Below are 22,011 nucleotides of genomic sequence, written 5' to 3' on the forward strand. Positions count from 1 at the left end.
ATAATACGTAAAAATTACGAAAATTCTCAAATTATTTTAAGCTAGAAATTTATACAAAATTTTCTTTTTAAATCAAAGATTTGAAAATTTTTAATTATCTATAATATATCCTAGACTGACAAATCATCTCCGTTCAGAATCGTTTTTCGTATACAATGATACCTATCATTGCATTCAAATCTAACCTACCCTAGTCAGAGGTCCACCCCACCACCTAATGTACAGCATAGCGACATCCACTTACCCGCTTTTTTTATCAAGCTAGTTTTAATCAACGAAATTAAAAAAATCGAAGTCTAATATGCGCCATGTAGAAGATTATCATCTTTCTTATAAAAAAAAGACCAATCTACAATGCGTAAGAGTTTTACTTGTAAAATATATTTTGAAAAACGATTTTCATTTTTAGTAGGTGGGTGCTGTTGACATCTCTACCTGTAAATACAATATTGAATATTATACTCGCACTAATCAATTATCATCATTGACGACTAACACGATGTCATTGTTGGTGGCAATAAAATTGCCTAAATATTGCCCCTTTTAATAAATACACTAGCAAATAGTCCCTTAAAACGAAAATTGATAACTCTGAATGACGGGTTTAATACAATAACGTGTAGGTAATTCTCCCCAGACTTGCAGCTTTCGATAATAATATTATAATAACGTAATATTAATAATAATAACACGGCTGTTACTCCATAAAGAATAAAACACGGTGAAAGTATTACAAAATTCGATGATCAAATAAAATATTAACACAGTATTATTGAAAGATATTGAATTGTACAATTTAATTTAAATTATCATAATCATATAAAAACAAACCAATGGTCACGTTACCGAGGCTTTTTCCTTAATACAAAAAAAAATAATAATAATAATAAGACGACTATTACATTTTGGCATTTTGCTGACGAAAAGGTAACAATAAAAATATTACAAAAGTAAAAAAAGATTAATCGTATCGTTAGTTACTTAGTACTTTATTCGCTATTTACACGCATAATTAATAATAATAATAATATAGTCAAATAAACATATATTTCATATAATATATTGTATCGGTATGTCTATAGAGTAGTACAATTCTTGCCGCCCTCGTAATTAATGTCAATTATTATATTATGATCGTATTAAGTACCTATTATATAAGTTTTTTTTTTGAGCTGTTTACTATTTTATTCCACTATGTGTATTCAGGTTTATATCTAAATATGGACTCATGGTTTATCGTAATTAGGCATCTCGCCAAGTTTATAGCCGTAAATATTATGTTTTTGTCATTGCGATTGCAATCTACGATTGTCATTTTGAGAGGGTTAATTTTTGTTTTTGTTTTTTATACTTTTGTTCGTTGCACGTTAATCAATCCTACACAGTAGCAAGTATAATAATAAACTATTATCTAACATCTTATCCTTCCTCTAACAAAACCGGATTAGGTAATTAATATATTGCATAAACTTTGTACATTTGTCATTAATCTACTACCATTGATTATAAATTATAATAACTAATATTAATAATCAATGCTATTGCTTATGATTTAATTCTTTATTATATTATCTTGTAAATTAATAAAAAAATAATTGCACCCACAAATACATAAAATATAATATTTTTTTTTAAACAAACGAACTACCATTAACCACGATGTCAGGGGTTATTTTTTCTCGAATAAAAAATAATAATACACTGACATCCGATTTATAAATTTAATACGTTTGCCGCTTGGTTTATATTCTTCCAACGCTCAGAAATGTTATTGTTGAAAAGCATATTATAATATCTATAGGTACATAGATAAAGATAACCACGATGTATACTAAATTATAAATATCAGAGACTTTAATTGACTATACAGTTCAATTATAAAAGTTCATTAAAATTTCGAAAAAAAAATCGATTAGAGACGGTTAAAACTGACTATACCTATTCAATTAATTTGAATCTAAATTACCCACTGTAGAGTAATATTATAAATTATAAACGAAATTTGTATAAAAAACGATTTTGTATACTTGAGCCAATTTATCATGTTTTAATGAAAATTATATACTTTTTATGTGAAAAATGATTTTTATACTAGCAATTACCTAATAGGTACGCTGTATATATTATAATTTTACAATAATATAATTTATTTTGTAGTTTTTGCATTGTATAGAAAGGAAAAAATAAAAATAAAAATATAGAATTTGTTGTATAATAATAATAACTAATAGTTATATAATACGTATGAGTATATAGGTTATAGGTTCATATAGGTATTTGGTTATATTTAAATATTTTCAACTTGTTTTTTCACTATTAAATCACATAATTATACTACACTACTTTATGGCAAATATTTTCGTTTTTATTTAGAAATTAAGTATCCTAAAATAAAAATACATTTTGAAAGTATTAAAAATCCTTCTCAAGTACTTTTTTTATTAATAAATACTTACATTTTTTAATTGACTCAAAATTGAAGATTTCACATGCCTAATATATATATATTGTCAAGTTAAACTTCAGCGTGGAAGCTATGAATTCTAAGTATTCTATCATCAGCGTCGTGTTTAATTAAATCTTAAACATTCTTCGAAACATTACAAAAAACATTATTTTAAGACCATATTTTAAAATTGTAATAAATAAAACAAAAATATTATTCGTTGAACTACCTACGATGGTAAAAAGAAAAGGTATTTAGTATAGGTATTCTAGAATAAAATACAAAGAAAAAGTTAGTATTTTGGAAGTATTTTAAGTACACTTGTCAAAGAAATACCAAAAACAAAGAGTCTAACTCAACAACAGAGTTGGGCATCCATAGCACGTTCCAGTAGGAAATATTATAGGTACACATCATTCGGTGAAAATGACAACATGCTGGTTATAATATTTATTTTAGAGAAAATATTCGCAAATCAACGATTATAATTAAAAACTGAATTAACAATTATTAACAAAAACCAATATTGGAAATAATTCATTGGCGTTTAAAACAAAATTAAATTTACTTGTTACAGAAAATAATTTTTAGTTTTTAAAAATATTTTAAATAAATTTTGCAAAATGATATCAATATTTTTTTTTTTTGAAAAGTTTTTTTATAACTTTATCCTTCAGATATGGGAATGTAGGTCTAAACAAGTATAATGACCGATGAATACCTAAATTAATTACCACCTTAATAAACTTCTATCGAAAAGTTATCCAAAATTATGACCAAATATAATATTAGCATTCATAAAATTAAAAAGTTTTCCTAAACATATATTTTATACAGAGGAGTGATTGTTCGTTCGCCACTTTCCACACAAACAAGCCGCACTCTGTTGCCATTCCACAATACCGTATTACATATAAGTAAGCACGCTTTAATAAATATCCAATTCAGAACAACCGTAGTTGAAGTCGTTTTCGACAGAATCGTCTAAAATCCACGATTGTAGGAACAACAATTAATTTACTAAACGCGAACACGACACAAGCGAAAACGCTCTCAACCGAAGAACGGTAATATGCTTGCCGTGACGTTTTCCATTTAAACACGTACAAAATATATACGCCGACCGTATATTATTATTGTTGTGCCGAAATTCTAAAATATAATATGTATACATATGTTTACATGTATACCATGTATTGTGTATTCCATATTATATCTACGTCATATATTCAATCATTAAAATTTACAGAACAACTTACTGTATACACGTCATGTTTTTATCGTGATTGTTATTTCGAATGTTGTCCTCTTGCTTGCTAGAAGATGTTGCCCGCCAGGCGATTGTGGCGCTTTGTGAATATACCTATCTAAAATATTCATTAATTTGGTATAGGCTCGCAAATGAAGACCATTATAAAACGTCATAATATAATATTATGCCTAACATCCAAATGTGTATAATATATTCGTCCTCACCTACCGAGGGTCGCGTGTTATTGATAACGTACTTTACTTAATTATAATATTGTATTATAATAGGCGTGCGTAGAAATTTTTTACAGGGCGTGCTGAATTATTTTAGTAAGGGTCACTTGAACTACTACAATTCAGTAAGATAAATAACATTGTCTCTATATTACAATAACAATTAGTTTATAATCCATTTAAATTTTTTAGATGCTGTTTTATTGATTATGAAAATAAAGAATATTAGGTGTAAATTTAGTATTATTATTGACTGTTGCATAAAAAAACAATTTTGTAGGGTGTGCAGCTACACACACTGCACACTCCGTGCACACACCTATAATACATATTATTAGGTTAAATATTTATTTTAAATGCCTAGATTTTATGAGTAGGTATATATATGATACATTGTTGAAGAGGTTTTGCTTAATTTTTTTACGTCGATTTTGTAAAATATTGTTATGCGCGATTGTTTCTATATAATACAGATAGTACATTGCTGCAAGTCGGATCGGAGGATTTTAATTTTAAAAACGTATTCAATTGAAAAATGTTTATCAATTCGGACAAGCATGCTTATACATTATTTATGAGACAACTTGAAATTTAAATATACAGCTCGAATTTCGTTTAATTATTTTGCTTTTTTTACGATAGCTATACGGAATTTTAATGCGTGAAATCTTAGTAGATATATATTATATATCGCGAGTCTTCTCGTTGGCCATCCCTGATATATAATATAGGTGTTCTATACTTACTTTTAAACAATAACACGGCGATTTTTCATATTATTAAATCAAATATGATAACGATAAGTTAGTCTTTTGAATTATCATTTGAACTGGAATAAATAATTGAATTCTAATTAAAATAAAGTTTAAATATAAGTACCTGTATCTTTAATTACCAATATATTTAAATACAAGTATTCGAACTCAACACGACTATTTGACACCTCTACCACGTTCAAGTGGATTGTACTATACAATCATTCACTGAAAATGACAATATGCCGGTTGTAATATTTATGTTTGTTAGAGAAAATATTGGCAAAATTCATACTTATAATTAAATTGAAGAAACAGTTATTAATACAAAACAATATTGGAAATAATTTAGGTACTGGTGTTAAAAACAAAATTAATTTTACTCGATACGGATAACAGTTTTTAATTTTTTTAAATATTTTCGACGAGTTTTGTATAATGAAATCAATATTTTTGTTTTATATTTTATATTAGTTAACTATATATAACATTTTTGTTACTTGACAGCTGAAGGTACCTAACTAAAAACACAAACAGTCCATCGTAACTACTAAAATTAAAAATACATTGTTTACATTTTAATTGAAAAAGCAATATACTATTCATTTTTATCTTTTATAATTTCTCTTATATTTTTGATTTCATGTAGAACACCTATACGTACTTATAATTTTATTATTGTTTTTAATTTAATTGCAATATAAATTAATAGTGAACTATATATTTACAATATTTTCTTTTTTGTTTATAGGTTCGTTACTGAGGGAGGACCTAGTGATACTAAACTTTTACCCGGTGATCAAATTCTTAAGATAAATGATGAAGATGTTCAAAATGGTCTTAGGGATTATGTAATACAATTGGTGAGGTCTTGTAACGAGACAATCACCTTATTAGTGTGTCAGCCTCCGCTTGACAATGTGAGTTTTTCCGCCATTTTTACCGTGCGCAACAGTAAATGGTAATCGCTTTATATATTTTGATTGCAGTCGGCCAGGAAGTCAGCTTTGTTAAGTTCAGCAAAAAAGGCCAAACTCAAATCTAATCCTTCTAGAGTGCGTTTTGCGGAAGGAGTTCTCGTAAATGGTTCTCCATTATGTCCGGTGAGTTATAATAATAATAATAATAATAATAATACATAATAATATTTCTTTATTACGGAAATAAATTCCAATTACAGTTTTTTTCCATATAATATGTATATAATGTATTGTACTACGTACATTATCAGTAAATAAGTTATATATAACAATAATAATAATAATAACTTAAAATTTAAAGAGAAAATAGGTATTAATATCATACATTGAAATATTTAAATTTATAAACTAAAAATACAATGAAATTAAAACGAGATGTTAATATTGTTTCTAGTACCTTATAATTTGTTATGTATTTCTTAAAACATTCGCCATAAAAGTATTTAAAGAATTACAAAAAAAAATCAATATTTTTTATAGAGTTGCCTGTGGATATTAAAATATTGGATGGAGAATTTCGCATAATATAGTTTGTAGCTGAATGTTTTATATTGAATAAATTTACAGATCGGTGGTTTATTGAATTTATTTTAAAATTTATATTTTGCAATAATTCCGGACAATCAATCATATTATTTAATAATTTGAATAAAAATTTTAATTTAATTTAAATAAATCGTTGTTCTAGTGATTGCATATTAAAAAACCGGATTGTAACATTATAATCAGAATGGGGTGCTATATAAACAAAACATTGATAACATAAAAATCTGATAAAATTATTTTGAATTTTGTTTAAATATTGGATTTGTGTTACTAAATAATATGAATCCCAGATTAGGAGGGTACAATCAAAATGTGAACGGATTAGTGACTAGTATTTTTGAATGCAGATTCATCTCTAAAGTTTCGACATATTCGTTAAAAAACCTAGCTTTTTCGATCCTTTATTTCTAATATAAAGTATAATTTCACCATATTATGGTCCTTAAAAGATAGTTTGGAGTCAAATTTTACTCCAAGATCGTGTACTGAAGAAACTTTTAATAAATTTATATTACACAACGAATAATTTAACTGAATGTCTGGATAGAGTGCTTTTTCAAAGAAAATGCTACATAGAAACATTTTTTTTAAATTTAAGTGCATAGCATTTTGCTGGCACCATTTATACATATTATTTAAATCTAATTGTAGTTCAATAGCGTCTTTTAAGCAGCTAATATTTTTGAATATTTTTTCATCATAAGCTAATAATTTATAGAAAGGCAAAATAATATTTGGGATAAATAGTCTCCTCGGGGGACACCGGAAGTAATAAGGATTTGTTCAGAGACATAATTTTTATATTTTAAAATTTGGGTGCGTCCAGAAATGAAAGAATAAAACCAAGAATGAAGTGATTCAGTGATTCCATACATTTTCAGTTTATTAATTATTAATTTATGATTAATCCTATCAAAGACTTTTTCTATATATGACATCAGCTTGTGATTGAGTTTTAAATGAATCCAAGATTGCGTGTTTAAATATGCACAAATTTGTTATTGTTGATCTATTTTGCCTAAATTCATGTTGGTCATTTGATAATAATTTATCGCATAAAGGTGTAATACTCGTAATATTATTTACTAATCTTGAAAATAATTTTGGTATTATTGACAATTTAGATATAGGACGATAATTGTTTATTAAGCATCTGTTGCCTTTTTTAAAAATCGGGGTTGTATAATATGAGGATTTCCATTGTTCTGGAAAGATACCTGATAACAATGACTTATTAAATAAAGAGGTTATAGCTGGAGTAAGTATGAATGCACACTCTTTTAAAGATAATGGCGAGATTTCATCAGGACCAATTGCTGTTTTATAACTAATATTCCAAAGTTCATTGAAAATATCTATCTGTATTCAATTTTATTAATATTTCCGATATTATTTTCTTTTAAATTAATTTTTGGGCAAGTTATATAATTTGTGATCGGTGTTGGGATTAGATAAGTACTTTTTTATCTAGATAAAGATAAAGATAACAGGACAAACATTTATCTAGATAAAGATAAAAGATAACACAATTTAAATTTATCTAGATAAAGATGAAAGATAAATACATTATTATCTAGATAACAAGAAAGATAAATTTAATTTTTTTAACACATTGAAATCCAAAACATTTTAAGAGTACACCTTTGATACTACTTAGTACTTCAATATTATATAAACATCGGCTATATGAGTAAATTAATGTTAGCAGTAGACATTATTATTAATAAATAACTAAGGTATAACTGAAAAAAAAACATTTTTTAAATAAAGTATCAAAATCAAGAAAAAACTACACATTTTACACGATTCGTAATAATGTAATGTAGGTATATTTGACCACAGTGTCCGGGCCCCTAATGAAAATATCAATAATAAAAAATAATACCTGTATAATAAATAACATTATTATGAACATATTTTTTTTTTTTTACTGAGATGACTCGTAAATTCAAATTTAAAATATTGGCTAGTTAAAATACAAATAAATTGACAATCAAAATGTGTATTATATTTTTTTGTATGGAGATGAATTTATCTAGATGAATGATTTTTTTATCTTAGATAATTATTTCGATATAATTCAAATATTTATCTAGATAAGATAAAAGATAACTAAATAATTATCTAGATAACTTATCTAGATAAGTCTCAACTCTGTTTGTGATGTATGTATTAGAGAATTATTCTTTAAATAAATTAACAATATCGTTACCATTATATTAACTTCTTTATCTAGGTATGGCGTAGTGTCTGGTAATTTGTTACTATTTTTATTATTTTTATTTACAAATTTCCAAAACAATTTTGGATTTGATTTAACCGCATTTTGTGAGATTTGTATGTGTTATGTGTAATCACGATGCTTCAAGTACTTACATTTGACACGCAAATTAGAAAATGACTGATAACTTTTTATGTTGTTTGAGTTCTTATAAATATTATGAGCAATTTTTGTTTGTTTTATAATAGTTTTTAGTTCCTTACTAAACCTTATATCGCCACAATAGTATAAATTAACGTTAAGTTTATATACACACAACACACAAGTTATAATGCTAAATCCGGTGAAGTCGCTTTTTGAATAAATCGATCGACAATAATATGATAATATAATCGCATTATTCACGGATGAAGATGACTTATATTAGGCGTGGATATTTATATATTATTACGTTTTACAATACGTGTATTACGGTGATATTATCGAAAACGAACAAAACCGTTTATGTACCTATTATACATAGTTATTAATGTAATATAATATAGTATTGTATTATTATTATGAAGGTGTCTGCGTTCAGTGGAGGTGACCCGAACATAGCCTTGTTACCTAATGTGCTCAAAGTGTTCCTGGAAAATGGACAAACCAAATCATTCAAATACGACTCCACGACTAAAGTAAAGGATGTCGTGGCTTCGTTGCAAAACAAACTGTGCATTAAGGCCGGAGAACACTTTGCGTTAGTTCTCGAACAAGTCAAAAGCCTCCGTAGGCATAAACTCACGTTACTGGACCCCGAGCACACTTTGGCAAGGGTAAGTGTCTCAGTTATATTATATCATTTACATAATTCCATTTGAATACATCGATAATTTCGTGCCAAAAGGTTGCGTCGAGGCCAGGATCCCACAATCTCAGATGTTTATTCCGAGTGGCATTCGTACCCAGAGACGCTTGCGATTTGGCTCAAAAAGATCTGAACGCATTTGAATACTTGTACTTGCAAGTAAGTTTTACCCAGCCCGATTGATATAATACTCGAAATCGCTCTCATCATGACTTCAATCTTTTTTTTCCTTCTGAAGTGTTGTAATGACGTGGTTCAAGAGCGCTATGCCCCGGAACTCAAGTACGACATAGCTTTGCGGTTAGCCGCATTACATATCCACCAACATGCTATGGCCAATAATATACCCTATTGTAAAGTCACAGTCAAAGCTATCGAGTAAGTACATTCTACAATGTTAATAAATATTATGTATGGTTGATTCATCAATAATTAAATGTGAAAAAAAAGTGTGATTCTATCAATAATCCGTACGAAATTATTAATTATTAATCTTCTGCCATTTATTATTTAGGCGAGAGTTTGGATTAGAAAAGTTTGTGCCTATATCGCTCATGGAGTCGATGAAACGGAAGGAATTGCGGAAGTTACTAACACATTTGTTGAAACTCAACCAAACAATGACGGGTACCAATTACAAAACACTTACGGCGTTACAGGCGAAACTTTACTACTTGACCATCATTTCCGAATTGCCCAGTTACGGCGCAAAATGTTTTTCGACCAATGTCCGCGTAAGTGAATTTACAATAGATCAAGTGAATTCAATATAGGTAATTTTAACAAATAATTAATGATTATCTTATTGTGTGTAACGCGACAGGACTGCAATTTGGAAACAGTGATTCTAGTCAGTCCTAAAATGGGAATTAGTCAGATCGTGGGACTGCGCAACAGTATGGTAAGTGTTTCATAATTTAATTCCTATCGTCTGCGTACAAAAAAATATGTCGGACATAGAAAACAAGAAGTATTTTTGCTTCGCTTGGCACCTTGTTTGTGTTGGTATAAAATATAAACCGTGATACGCGTTAATATAATATGTAATATAGACTAAAGTTTTATTGTAATTATTTTCAACGAAGTTCCGGAACAGTTTGCTCAATATGAACAAAATTTAATTTATTTTAACGTATTGTTCAATCGATGTTAAGTGGAAATAAGGATTAGTTTATAAACTTTCACGAAATTATCGCCTTTATTTACTGAATATTATTGATTTTATTTGCAGCCAGTGCCTTTGGCAGATATTGAACAAGTAACGATGGTTAAAGTACAAAAAGACGATCAAATTTCAAGTACGGTGACGTTGTATTTACAAAACACAGTACAAAAGGTAAACACAATAGCTATTGAAAAACTTTATCGTTTTGGTATTAACGTTGAATGAATATTTCTTCAGGAAGTCAACTTTTGTATGGAGGACCGCGATACCGACGAATTTATACTTGTTTTAAAAGGCTATTTTAAACTTTTGATGGCCATGAATTTGCCGATCGACCGGGAAGGTGATTTATTACATACGGATAGTGGTAAGCAAATAACTGTTTTAAAAATTCATATTTATATCGATTATAAAAATAATTAATCAAAAAAATATGAAAAAGTCATAGAAAAATGAGATATAACTAATATCTATTTTGTACATAATTTGTCAATGTGGAAGTGTCAATAGAAGTGTACTAGTGACAAACTGACAACACGGAATTCTTTTTAATTAGTATACTAATTTATTTTGTGGAAAACGTCAAATATATCTAATAGCATTTAAAATCAAATAATATAAAAAATAACTTAAATATTTTTATATATATAATATAATATAATTCCGTTTACTATCCTAAATATCAAACTACTAATTTGTTGTCAGCAAAATTAACTTAATATAAATTATTGTTTTAGCACCACAATATTATTCTCATCATATTGTTAAACCGTCACTTTGGAGTTACGGCCCGTCGACTATGCACGCTCAAGAACAAGAAAAATTGACTAATTTTTCTTTTTGTCCGATGTACACTCCATTCAAACATGAAATGGTCAGTATATATATATTATAAACGATTAGACGTTTTAACAGTAATTTCTTTTAGCTCAAACCCAATGATTACGGATCTTTAAATAGAACAATATGGACTGGCATGCAAAATGGAAATGTAGATAACAATATGAACACAATGTAAGTGTTTATTCATATAGTTTTTGAAATAAATTTGATAAGCACTAAACACGTACCTACCAATACTACGTTATCATTTAATATAATATAATTTTCGTAGGTCTTTAAAAAAACATCAAAATGGCCATTTAGGATACAAATCGAATGGGGGTATAAAAGATAAATCAGGAATCGACGTCCAAAGCGTGGTTTCCATGGAAATATTGGAAAGCGACAATAGCAGCAGTGTAGACACCCATAACGAAGAGGTGCTGAGGAGAGTGGCCGAGATGCAAGAGTTGGTGGAAAACTCTGAACAATATCTGAACAGACATCAGCGGGAGTCTAGCGACTCGGACGGTTCTCACATATCGTCCGACGGTTCGGTGTCGTTACCACCGCCCCCTACCAACCTGGGACAGCTCAAACACAGCGATTCGCTACTGTTACTAGCTCAAGTGCGTAATATATTTCGGTCGATCGAAGTCTCATAATATAACCATTGTCTCCGTTTTTTGAGCGTATGTTTGTGTGGTGTGTGTGTGTGTATGTTTACATCTATATTATAGAAGGGCTCCGAGGACAGCATAACTGCAGCAGTGCAAGCGTTGAACTTGGGAGATCTCGAGAGCGACACGGAGTCCATCAACACGCCGTCGACCAGCCCTTCCCACCGGGAACGGAATTCCAACAGGGACTCGGACATAAGTTTCGGGCTGCACAGTCCGGAAGGGCTGGCACCGAATTCGGGACACGAAGCCTTGCAGGTGAGTGACGGCCCGGGTCGATGTGTGAGAAACTCAAACGCGTATATTGGCAACATGTGATATCGTCGTGTTTGTCGACCGCAGGAACTGTGGAAAAATCTGCAAGAAGACAACCGGTCGTTGCCCAGAAGCAGTCTGTACTTGGAGCCGGACTTAATAGACTTGACGTTGATACCACCGCCCATTGAAGAGGCCAAAATCAACCAGACAAACGGTTCCAACACCGGTAGCCAGTGCAGTCTGCCGCCGACGTTGTTCGCCGACTACGACCACCAGCAGAACGCGGATCGATTTTTAGGTAAGTTTACCTATATAATATTATATATTTATAATAAGTACAAAGTGGTGATGGTCAACTTCAAAAGATTAAAAAATGTGGACTGTGACATTTGAAAAAAAAAACATTTATTTTCTATACATTTTTTCAAATTTTTCTTTACCGTTTCGGACTTTAAAGACGAAATACGATTTCAACTGCTGCAATATATAACCAACACGTATTACAGAAATCGTGCACAAATCTGTTTCTGTATATTACTTACGGTATGTTCTTATGCCGCAGTAGGTATAAAATAATACGCATTTTTATTCTACGCCTTTCGTATTTTTCCATTAATAGCACTCGAATAAGATGCATACTTGTTGTGATTTTGCCGCAAAGATCACAATGCGTTACTGCACGTTGGGAAAGGACGAACGATAAAACTGGGTGAAAAATATTTTTAAAAACTTTATAGTTTTTGAAATAATGAGTGCTTTACGTTTAAATGGATCACTCACGAGTGATACGCGGTCATGCTCTCTCGACATTGATTTTTACAAAGTGGCGTTTTTCATATAATTTAGACTCTGTACTGGATAACGGGTTCAAAAACCACACGAATCTCATGAGCCTGGACCTAGAGTCGTTCCTGGCCACAATGACCATACCACCGCCGCCCTTGCAACAGGCTTCCGGTGACGGGCGGCCGGAAGAGAAGCGGTCCAACGCGGTGCTGACATCCGAAGAGATATCGTCGTTCATAATACCGCCACCCCCTCCCAAAGCGGTGGTACCGCCGTTGGTATCGACGTCGACGGCCGCGGACGGCGTCGCCGAACACCAACACCGACGACCAGTCGGCTCCGGTGACGAGACGGTCGACCGCTGCCGCCGAAGCGTCGTCCAGGCAAAGCCCGCTGTCGCCGGGACGTCTGCCAGCGCGGCCACCACGCCGGACGGTCCATGCGCGGCCACCAACGAGAAGACGCTGCCCGGTTTCTCGTGCTGTTCGAGGCCCAGACAGCGGAGCCCGGACTCACAGCCGCCGTGCCTGCCCACCCGGGCGCAGAACATGACGCTACCCCGCGTCAAACCCAAGGTCCCGCCCAGGGTGGACTCGACGCTTTCGACGAAACCACCGCTGCCGCCGATGCCGTCGCAGGTATGTGTCTACATGCGTATAATAATTGTGTACACTATCTATTGTTTTGAATATAGTTCAATTATTAATGTTATATATAGAGGTATTTGTTAGTTATTATTGTTGAAATGTTAATTTAAAAATTTGATTTTCGCACATTATTGCGTTCTATTTTTTGTGCGCGTGATTCGCATATGTCGCATTTTTAGGCTGAGGACGCTATAATTATACGGTTTTATTGTCTTACATCAACATCGTGATTTTAAGGAAAGTTACCAACTGCAGTATGCGCACAATCGCCATCCTTAAGTTATCAATTATTTTAATATATGAGCACGCGTGGCTTTACGAAAAACTTTTAAATTTAATTCCAGAAAGATCGACTTACGAGAGATATTGTATAAGTTATTCAAGCATTAGGTATTAAAATCAAACATTTCTTAAACTTTGATATTGAAAAAGTATTTGAAAGATATAATATTTTATGCATACGGAATATACAGCTACTTTAAATCCTTCGAACAACATTTTCATTTATTTATCTGAAAAAGAGTAGCAATTAAAAAATAAGGTATAATTATAGATTTTAATAAATTAATGTCAAAAACTTGTTCAAAAGTTGTCATTAGGATCTGAACTAAGACAATGCGGAATCCAAATTTATCTTAGAACGGCTATGTGATATGCCTTAATATTAAGCCATTAGAGGTTTGGGGATACAAATTGATATTTGGCTACTGCTGTTGACCACAGGGCAAACTACTTCGTAATTTTATTGGGATTTTGAAAAGTTTTTAATATTACGATTCCGCACGCTTGGTCCTTTTGGTCCATGCGTTTTTTGGGTTTCTGATGGTTTTGATATATATTATATTCATGTCTCATTCACCATCCACATGATATAATATCACACATTTTTGTGCGATACAGGAAACGCTGATGCGGAACGGTTGCTATTCGACCAATAGGGACGCGGTTGCTGTTATCAACGAACTAACGGGCAGATTGAACGAGTTCGGTGAACAGTGTAACACGGCCCAAGCTCAAGGCGGCGGCACGCACCTGGACGAAGCCAAGTTTCAGGTAAACGCATCATTTAATTATGCATATTATATTATTCAGGTTATATATGTTAAATCTCGTCGTGTTTGTTTCCGTCAGAAATGTTTTTCTCAGTTAATGTTTCGGAAAAGTATTTCATTTTTTTTTCATTAATTCACCCATAATACTGAAAAAAAACCGGGTGACCCGCTTCACTGTAGGTTTGAAAAGGTATAGGTTTTTTATTTTTTATTAGGTCACTCTAATTATTGATGTATTGTAATTAAAAACAATGATAGTTCATTACTTTATTAGTAATCATTACATTCTATAAAACAATTTTTATCGTGGTTTGGGTTTAATATACATAAAATAATAATTGATTTTAATGTGATATACTTGATGTGTTTAGGTAGCATAATAAAACCACAATACCTACCAAATGAAGGAATAAAATATTATATAATATTGCGTATAAAAACCACAACATTTCAAAAAGAATTTTTAATGTTTCAATACCAGAAAATGTATAGTATTAAATTACGTATTCTGTGTACATTTCAGCATTTTAGAATCGTTTATAATTAAGATAACAAAACTCGATTTTATCAAAATGATGTTTTCCCGTAATTTTTTGATACCGATAGTTATTTTGCTCCGAATTTATCGATAGACGATACTACGATAGTATCGAATAATCACCTCTAAAACACTCTAATTAGGTAAAATCTTCTACTAAAAATGGGCGCGTACACTGCACACGCTTGTATTGATTGGAAAACAAAACTTCTAGTCGAAATGTTATTCACAGAAAAAAAATTTTAAAACAAAAAAATATAACTATTTGGTTACAAAATATTAGAATCTAAAACTAAATATATAGTTTTCGTTTTCGATAATTTGTATTTTGTTTAAGAGTAGAAAATTAATATTTCAATTAAAGGTAGGTATTCGATTTGTTAATATAGTGATAGGTACTTGTGTATATAATAGTGATATGCGGGTGTAGTACCTAAACATATTACATGCAATGTGTGAGTGGGTGTATCACTCTGGGTATACACCATACACACCTATTGTAGCGTAATAACATCATTACATAATATTCTGTTCAAAACTTTATGCTCGTGACGTACACGTGAGTTTTTAAATTTTCTAGGCAATTATTAAACCTGCACGTCGTGAAACTTTTAATATAAAGTCTCCCTATTCGTCGCAATTTTGTTATTTATTCAGCCGCCATACTCTATGTAGGTAGATCTCGCGAATTAATTTAATCCAGCGACACGGTAGTGTCGCGAGCTAAGTAAAAAAAAAAGGAAGGCGAAGCACTCGACCGTGTATATATACAGAAACCTAAACATTCCCATTTAACACGTGTTAATATTTTGGTATTCTTTATTAAAGGCTGTAGGTCTAATAAATGAACCAAATAGTTAGAATGAGATATCAATCGATCGAGAAAATCATAGGCTACGTGCTTTTATAATTTTAAATAGAATCGGTTGAATAGTATTTTAGTTATGATCAAAAAACTGTGGATATTTAAGTGATCATTTTATATTACTTTCGCCGCCGGCTGCCGTATTAAACGCGTCATGTTGACGGGACGAGTGAGAGGATTCTTGCGACGGCGGCGTGTGTCTCCCACTACTATTGCTTCCCCCCACCGCTAGACACATACAACATACTAACACGCGAACATGGTCCACAATCGCTTATCAGTTATCGGTATCGGTGCATTCTGTTTTCGTAATTTGAAATTTCGTTCTTTCGTCTCGCGTCCTGCGTACGAGCTTGTTGTCGGCGTTATTGTCTCGTGTCCATAATATTGTTATTCAATGCACGTGGTATCACCAAACCTAACCGTATCGACTATCTATCATTTTCCATTGAGCATTTTATTGTTAAATAATATATAGTCGTTATAATAATAATTATTATTATAACAGTCTTTATTATAATTTATAATACTTTATTGTGACTGTCTTCATATTTGTGTCGAATTGTGTCTACATTAAAAATGGTAACTTAACTCCAAAAGGCGCGAGATATGAGGAAAAAAAATATCAGGAGTCTACTCAATCTAAAATCGTAGTTGAAAGTTATAATAGTACTACTATTAAACAGTGCAGTATTAACACGGTACATGAAGTACCACTAAAAAGAAAGAATCCAAAATCCAAACAGTTATTTCCATTTTATTAAATATTGAAAAATGTGCCAATAGATCAATTGGTAAATTAAAAATGCCTCTGGTTCAAGGTAGGTGTGCAGATAGAGTATTAAAATGGGTGCTGAAGTATAGGAAACAAAATGTACTTTTGTACAGAACGATATGTTTAAACATCTTAAAAAAATTATAAATAAGACATTACATCATAATAATGGAAAAAAAAATAAAAAATATCTTGACCCTAATAAAAACTAATGATATCTCAACAAAAACACTACGTCAACTCCGTGTAAAAAAACGCTAAGTAAAAAAAAAAAATATATAAATGCAATAAAATGTGTGATATAAGGTGGAATCTAAGTAAATAGTTTAATGAATAAAATGTATGTATAAATAATTAATTCAAATTTAATAAAAATTGTTTATTTATATTAATTTATAATATGAATTATTTTAACTCAAATTGATCCAATTTTGGTTTACTTGGCCGGAAGATTCAGTCTAAAAAATGTATAGCCAAGTACTAATAGTTTATGTAATAAATAATGAAAGCACCATTACAATAAATAAATTGTTTCCGGCTAAGTAAACCAAAAATGGATCAATTTGAGTTAAAATAATTCATATTATAAATTAATATAAATAACCAATTTTTATTAAATTTGAATTAATTATTTATACATACATTTTATTCATTAAACTATTTACTTAGATTCCACCTTATATCACACATTTTATTGCATTTATATATTTTTTTTTTTTACTTAGCGTTTTTTTACACGGAGTTGACGTAGTGTTTTTGTTGAGATCTAATTCTAGTCGAGTTGACACATATATTGTATTGTCTTTAATTTCGGCACTCGACTCGGCGTAGTTACCGATACAGCGTAACAATATACTATTTTTAAATCATAATAATATACCGTATGATTTTATGCTTAACCGTTGAAACTAGACGAGCAATTACTAATTAATTAGATATCCTTGTTAAGACTTTAAGACTTAAGTACGGACAGTCTTGTATACAGACTGCTTACAGCTTATACCGAACAAATCCAAATTTTATTTATCATATTACATTACCTGTGTACTAGTAGCCTGATACCCGTAACCCGTAGCTACTATATATATATACAAGTGCACGAGATGATCGATCGCAATAACACGCATTAGGTGTAAAATATAAATTAAATTTTAGTAGCAGGTACACTTGCCATAAACGAGGTGTACAGCATCTACGCGATGTAATTGTTATATATAATAGACCGTGGTAGGACATAAAATACATGGTCTCGAAATATCCAAAAGCGTTTGTGGACGTTCGCCAAGACATTTATCGCGGCAAGCTCTCTGATAGCACCGAGCAGGCGTATTAGGTGCAGAGGCATAATATATAAGATGACCAGGGATAACCTACCTTTTACTCGCAATCGGCAAAGTTAGCAACGGACGGACGGGTGGGCACTGGCGAGGGTGTGATCGGGATCGGCGTTCTCCTATCGCCGACACAAACTTGTATAGGTACAACACACGGCAGTGTGTATATAACATTTAACGTGGCATGATGGTATTAATTTATTTTTTGCGCGTGGCCCAAATGCAGGAAGCCAAAGACATACTGTGCCAAGAAGCCAGGCAACTGGTGACGTCCTCGAAAATCCTGATTCGGTGCTACATGAACCCGAGGAGCGCCGAGTTCCAGGCGAACCTGTCGCAATGCGTGACGCAACTGCGCCGGATGACCGTGCTCAGCGGCAACATGACCAGGCACACGTCGTCGCCGCTACAGACCCGCAACCTAATACTCAAGGTTGCCGACGTGATGCGCACGTTCCACGGCCTGCTGGTGGACACGGACGTGTGCACGGAAACGCTCACCAGGCACGCCGAGGGGCTGGCCAACGTGCTGGCGAAACTGTTGCGCAGCCTCCGGGTGTTCTCGCCATGACGACGAACGTCGGTCGGGGCTGCGGGTCCCGACTAGTTGTCCATGCGACGGGTGTCGTCTTTTCGTCGGCGTACAACCGGAAAACGGAAGAAGAAAATAAATCCGATTGATTTATTTTTTTTGTACATAATTTTATTATTATTAGGTATGGCAAGCCTCAAGTTTGTTTGTTTGTGTGTTTTTTTTTATTATTATTATTATTAACGTGTAAGTCGGAGCCAAAAAATCGTTTTAATTACAATATAATATTATATAGGTTAATATGTAATAGTTGTAAAGCGTGGAAATTTAATATTATAACAATATCAGTATAATAATATGATCGTCGTACGCGATGATGGAACTCCGTTGCCGTTATATTCTCTGTAGGTACTGTCGATCGATACGTCTAACAGAATATTATTACAATAATATAATATGTTATCGATTTATGCGCTCAATCCGTTTGTTGGATTTCCAAGACCAAATATTATAATGATAATCACATTAAGTAGGGCATCCAGGTTTGCGGGTACCGTCGGGTCGGGTAATACGTCGCGCATACGCAGAAACAACACGGATAGTCGTCATACCCTCCGAGAATTATCTTGTAGTATCTCTACACATGTTTTTATTTTTTATTATTATTATTATTGTTTATATTTGTTTTTTTTTTTTTATATAGATATCATTATCATTATTAATGTAAAATTGTAGCATTAAATCTAGTCAAATTTTAGAAAATAATTCGGTCTGTTCGTTTTTTGAACACACGCATGATACATTATAATATATTATATAATATAATTTTTTTAAAACGTAAATAAGGTTGTTTAAAAAAAAAAAAATGTCTAGTTTTTATCCCACATTAAGTAAATGGCATGTCAATTAATCAAAATAATAAATATTTTCGCAGTGCACTTAATACCATACGGAAATAGTTTGATTCACATGAAAAAGTTAACTATATATATTATATTATAGTAATAATAATATTATAATATAAACTTAGAAATATAAATTAAATTAAAAATTAAAGTTAATTGGTTTTTTCTTTTAATGCTAATGTTGTTAATTTTTCCATTCCATAATTATTATTATGACTATAATATTTATTTTGTTGTTTATTATTTTAATGCGTTACACAATGTACCATCTCGTACCAATTTTTTAATTGTTTACTATGTATAATTTCGGTACGTAGAACATTTTTTTTTTAATTTGACATAGTGTTTTAATCTTTACCATAATATGTCATGAACTGTATGAATATGTATTTGTTTATTATTATTATTTCCAAAAACAAACAATTTTTTTATGTATTTTCATATTTTATCGAAGAATAAAATTGTAAAATGATTGATTAAAAACAGGTTTTCGATGAAAAATAATAAAAAATAAACTATGATTATTTTATTTATGTTACTACGATATAAAATAACGATTAACAAGTCTATAGACACAATAATATTCACTGTTGACTTGTTAATTGAAATACCTATATCACAATATAATGACAACAATTGCACATGCACTGAAAAAAACGAACTCGACTTACATCATTTGAAATACATTATTTCCGTGCACTTGCGTTTATTTTGTCCGTTTGTACATGACAATTATGACCACGTTATAAGGTCACTTTCAATGTATCTACCGCCGTGTTTGTATTCATCAGTTGAGTTAGTGTAAATACAAACAGAAGTATTCTATTAAAACCGTAATGATTAAATAATGCAAAAAATAAAAAATAAACTGAATTTCAATCATACAGTGGGTACGTCGATTCGAAGATTATCGAACGTACCACAATATGTTACATTTTCACTGAATCCACGTGCACTACCTGCCACATAAATACCACTTGTAAGGGGTCAATATAAAAAGTGGAACGAAATCTTTTCATTGTTATCGATGCCTAATGATCGTTTGATTTTATTAAATTTTTATTAGATAACTATATAGCATCGTTTTAAAGACCAAAAAATAATCGTGATCGATCACGCAAAGACATAACATTTTTCAGTTAAAATTGAATGTGTAGGTACCATCTAATTATAATATATTTTGTTTTAACGTAATCATCTCACGTTCATCGCAGTATGGTATTTTTTTTTATTGTTACAGCATCAATATCATGATGGTTATTAGTTTACAATTGGATTAACTAGTTATGTAAACAAGAGGTTTTAACAATGACGTTATTCGAATATGATGCCTGCAGTTATTATGACTTTTATACGATCGCCGCGAATTTGAGTTGCTAAACAAAAATTTAATTTTACAGTCCACGCGCACGATGCTACCTAAAAAAATGAATTAACGTCGTCCAACCATTGTCGTTAAAACCGAACCAAAGGACCGAAAAAGTTTTCAACACGTGGAGAGTTGAACAATTTATGTTTATGCATGCACATTACCTATCTCGTCCATATTTATCGTGTTAGTAGTTATGTTGCCCCAAAACGAACCCTTTAGCCATAACTTTTATAGGTCCCTATAATAGGCGTGTGTTCGTTTAAATTTTATTCGAACACCGCCCCAATAAGGCTCGTATTAGTTATTATTTAGATTTCTCAAAATTCTAATTTGGGCACCTCGTTGTTGTATTCTAATTTCTAATAAACACGCAGTGTACCTCTCCCTGCAGTCCTTACAAAACATTATTATTATTATACATAAAAAAGAACAAAACTTATAATCCAATGATAATAATAGGAACACTAAAATGGTGTCTGCGAATCTATGGTGGGAAAAAGTGAGATGTGTGATTTTTCGGGTAGAAACGGGTTTTTCGCCGAACCGATTTCCCATACGAAGATTTGCAAACGACAATAGATACCTGCCGATCACCATTATAATACTATATTGCTAGAAGTCCAGCGGTGTCCGACCTGGGCCTACATCACAAATAAAAACCTATTGTTTATATACATATATAGACGAGACAAAAAAAAAAATGTTAATAATCAATAGTAAATAAAACGTGCACACCACAATATTATTATAATACCTATACCTAGCTATATATGGTATATTGTTTGTGTACTCGAGTACAATGCTTCTCCATTACTCCTATATATATATATATATATATATATAGATATTTGTACGAATGTGAGACCCGTCGTCAGTCCCAGAGGATGATTCGGCGGTAGGATCGGTTGGCAGGGGGGGTTGGTTTAACGGCGGGGCAGGGGGTGGTCATGAAACACGTTTCGTTTTCCTAGTTGTATTCAATATGCTTAGGTACACTTAT

The 22,011-nt window shown here is 31.5% G+C and overlaps 1 protein-coding gene across 4 annotated transcripts in view; it reads left to right on the forward strand.

The window, feature by feature from the left end:
- The window catches only part of LOC107165800 (uncharacterized), a 107,742-nt gene extending 87,625 nt beyond the window's left edge, over positions 1 to 20,117 (forward strand). For 3 of the 4 annotated variants that reach the window (XM_089226155.1, XM_089226154.1, XM_089226156.1), the window contains 17 exons: positions 5,438 to 5,606; positions 5,676 to 5,789; positions 9,000 to 9,248; positions 9,320 to 9,439; positions 9,519 to 9,658; positions 9,795 to 10,014; positions 10,104 to 10,181; positions 10,512 to 10,616; positions 10,683 to 10,812; positions 11,183 to 11,319; positions 11,374 to 11,459; positions 11,560 to 11,896; positions 12,008 to 12,205; positions 12,290 to 12,503; positions 13,052 to 13,629; positions 14,539 to 14,691; positions 18,429 to 20,117. In XM_089226155.1, coding sequence (XP_089082281.1) covers positions 5,438 to 5,606; positions 5,676 to 5,789; positions 9,000 to 9,248; positions 9,320 to 9,439; positions 9,519 to 9,658; positions 9,795 to 10,014; positions 10,104 to 10,181; positions 10,512 to 10,616; positions 10,683 to 10,812; positions 11,183 to 11,319; positions 11,374 to 11,459; positions 11,560 to 11,896; positions 12,008 to 12,205; positions 12,290 to 12,503; positions 13,052 to 13,629; positions 14,539 to 14,691; positions 18,429 to 18,773 — 3,373 coding nt within the window. In that variant the 3' untranslated portion in view covers positions 18,774 to 20,117. The remainder of the gene's footprint in view (positions 1 to 5,437; positions 5,607 to 5,675; positions 5,790 to 8,999; positions 9,249 to 9,319; positions 9,440 to 9,518; positions 9,659 to 9,794; positions 10,015 to 10,103; positions 10,182 to 10,511; positions 10,617 to 10,682; positions 10,813 to 11,182; positions 11,320 to 11,373; positions 11,460 to 11,559; positions 11,897 to 12,007; positions 12,206 to 12,289; positions 12,504 to 13,051; positions 13,630 to 14,538; positions 14,692 to 18,428) is intronic. The other variant, XM_089226153.1, reaches the window with a different exon arrangement.
- Positions 20,118 to 22,011: the final 1,894 nt, after the last annotated feature.

The sequence above is a fragment of the Diuraphis noxia genome, unplaced genomic scaffold (assembly GCF_037042655.1).
Source record: "Diuraphis noxia isolate RWA-SAM2 unplaced genomic scaffold, SU_Dnox_SAM2 contig0004, whole genome shotgun sequence".
Classification (NCBI taxonomy): Eukaryota; Metazoa; Arthropoda; class Insecta; order Hemiptera; family Aphididae; genus Diuraphis; species Diuraphis noxia.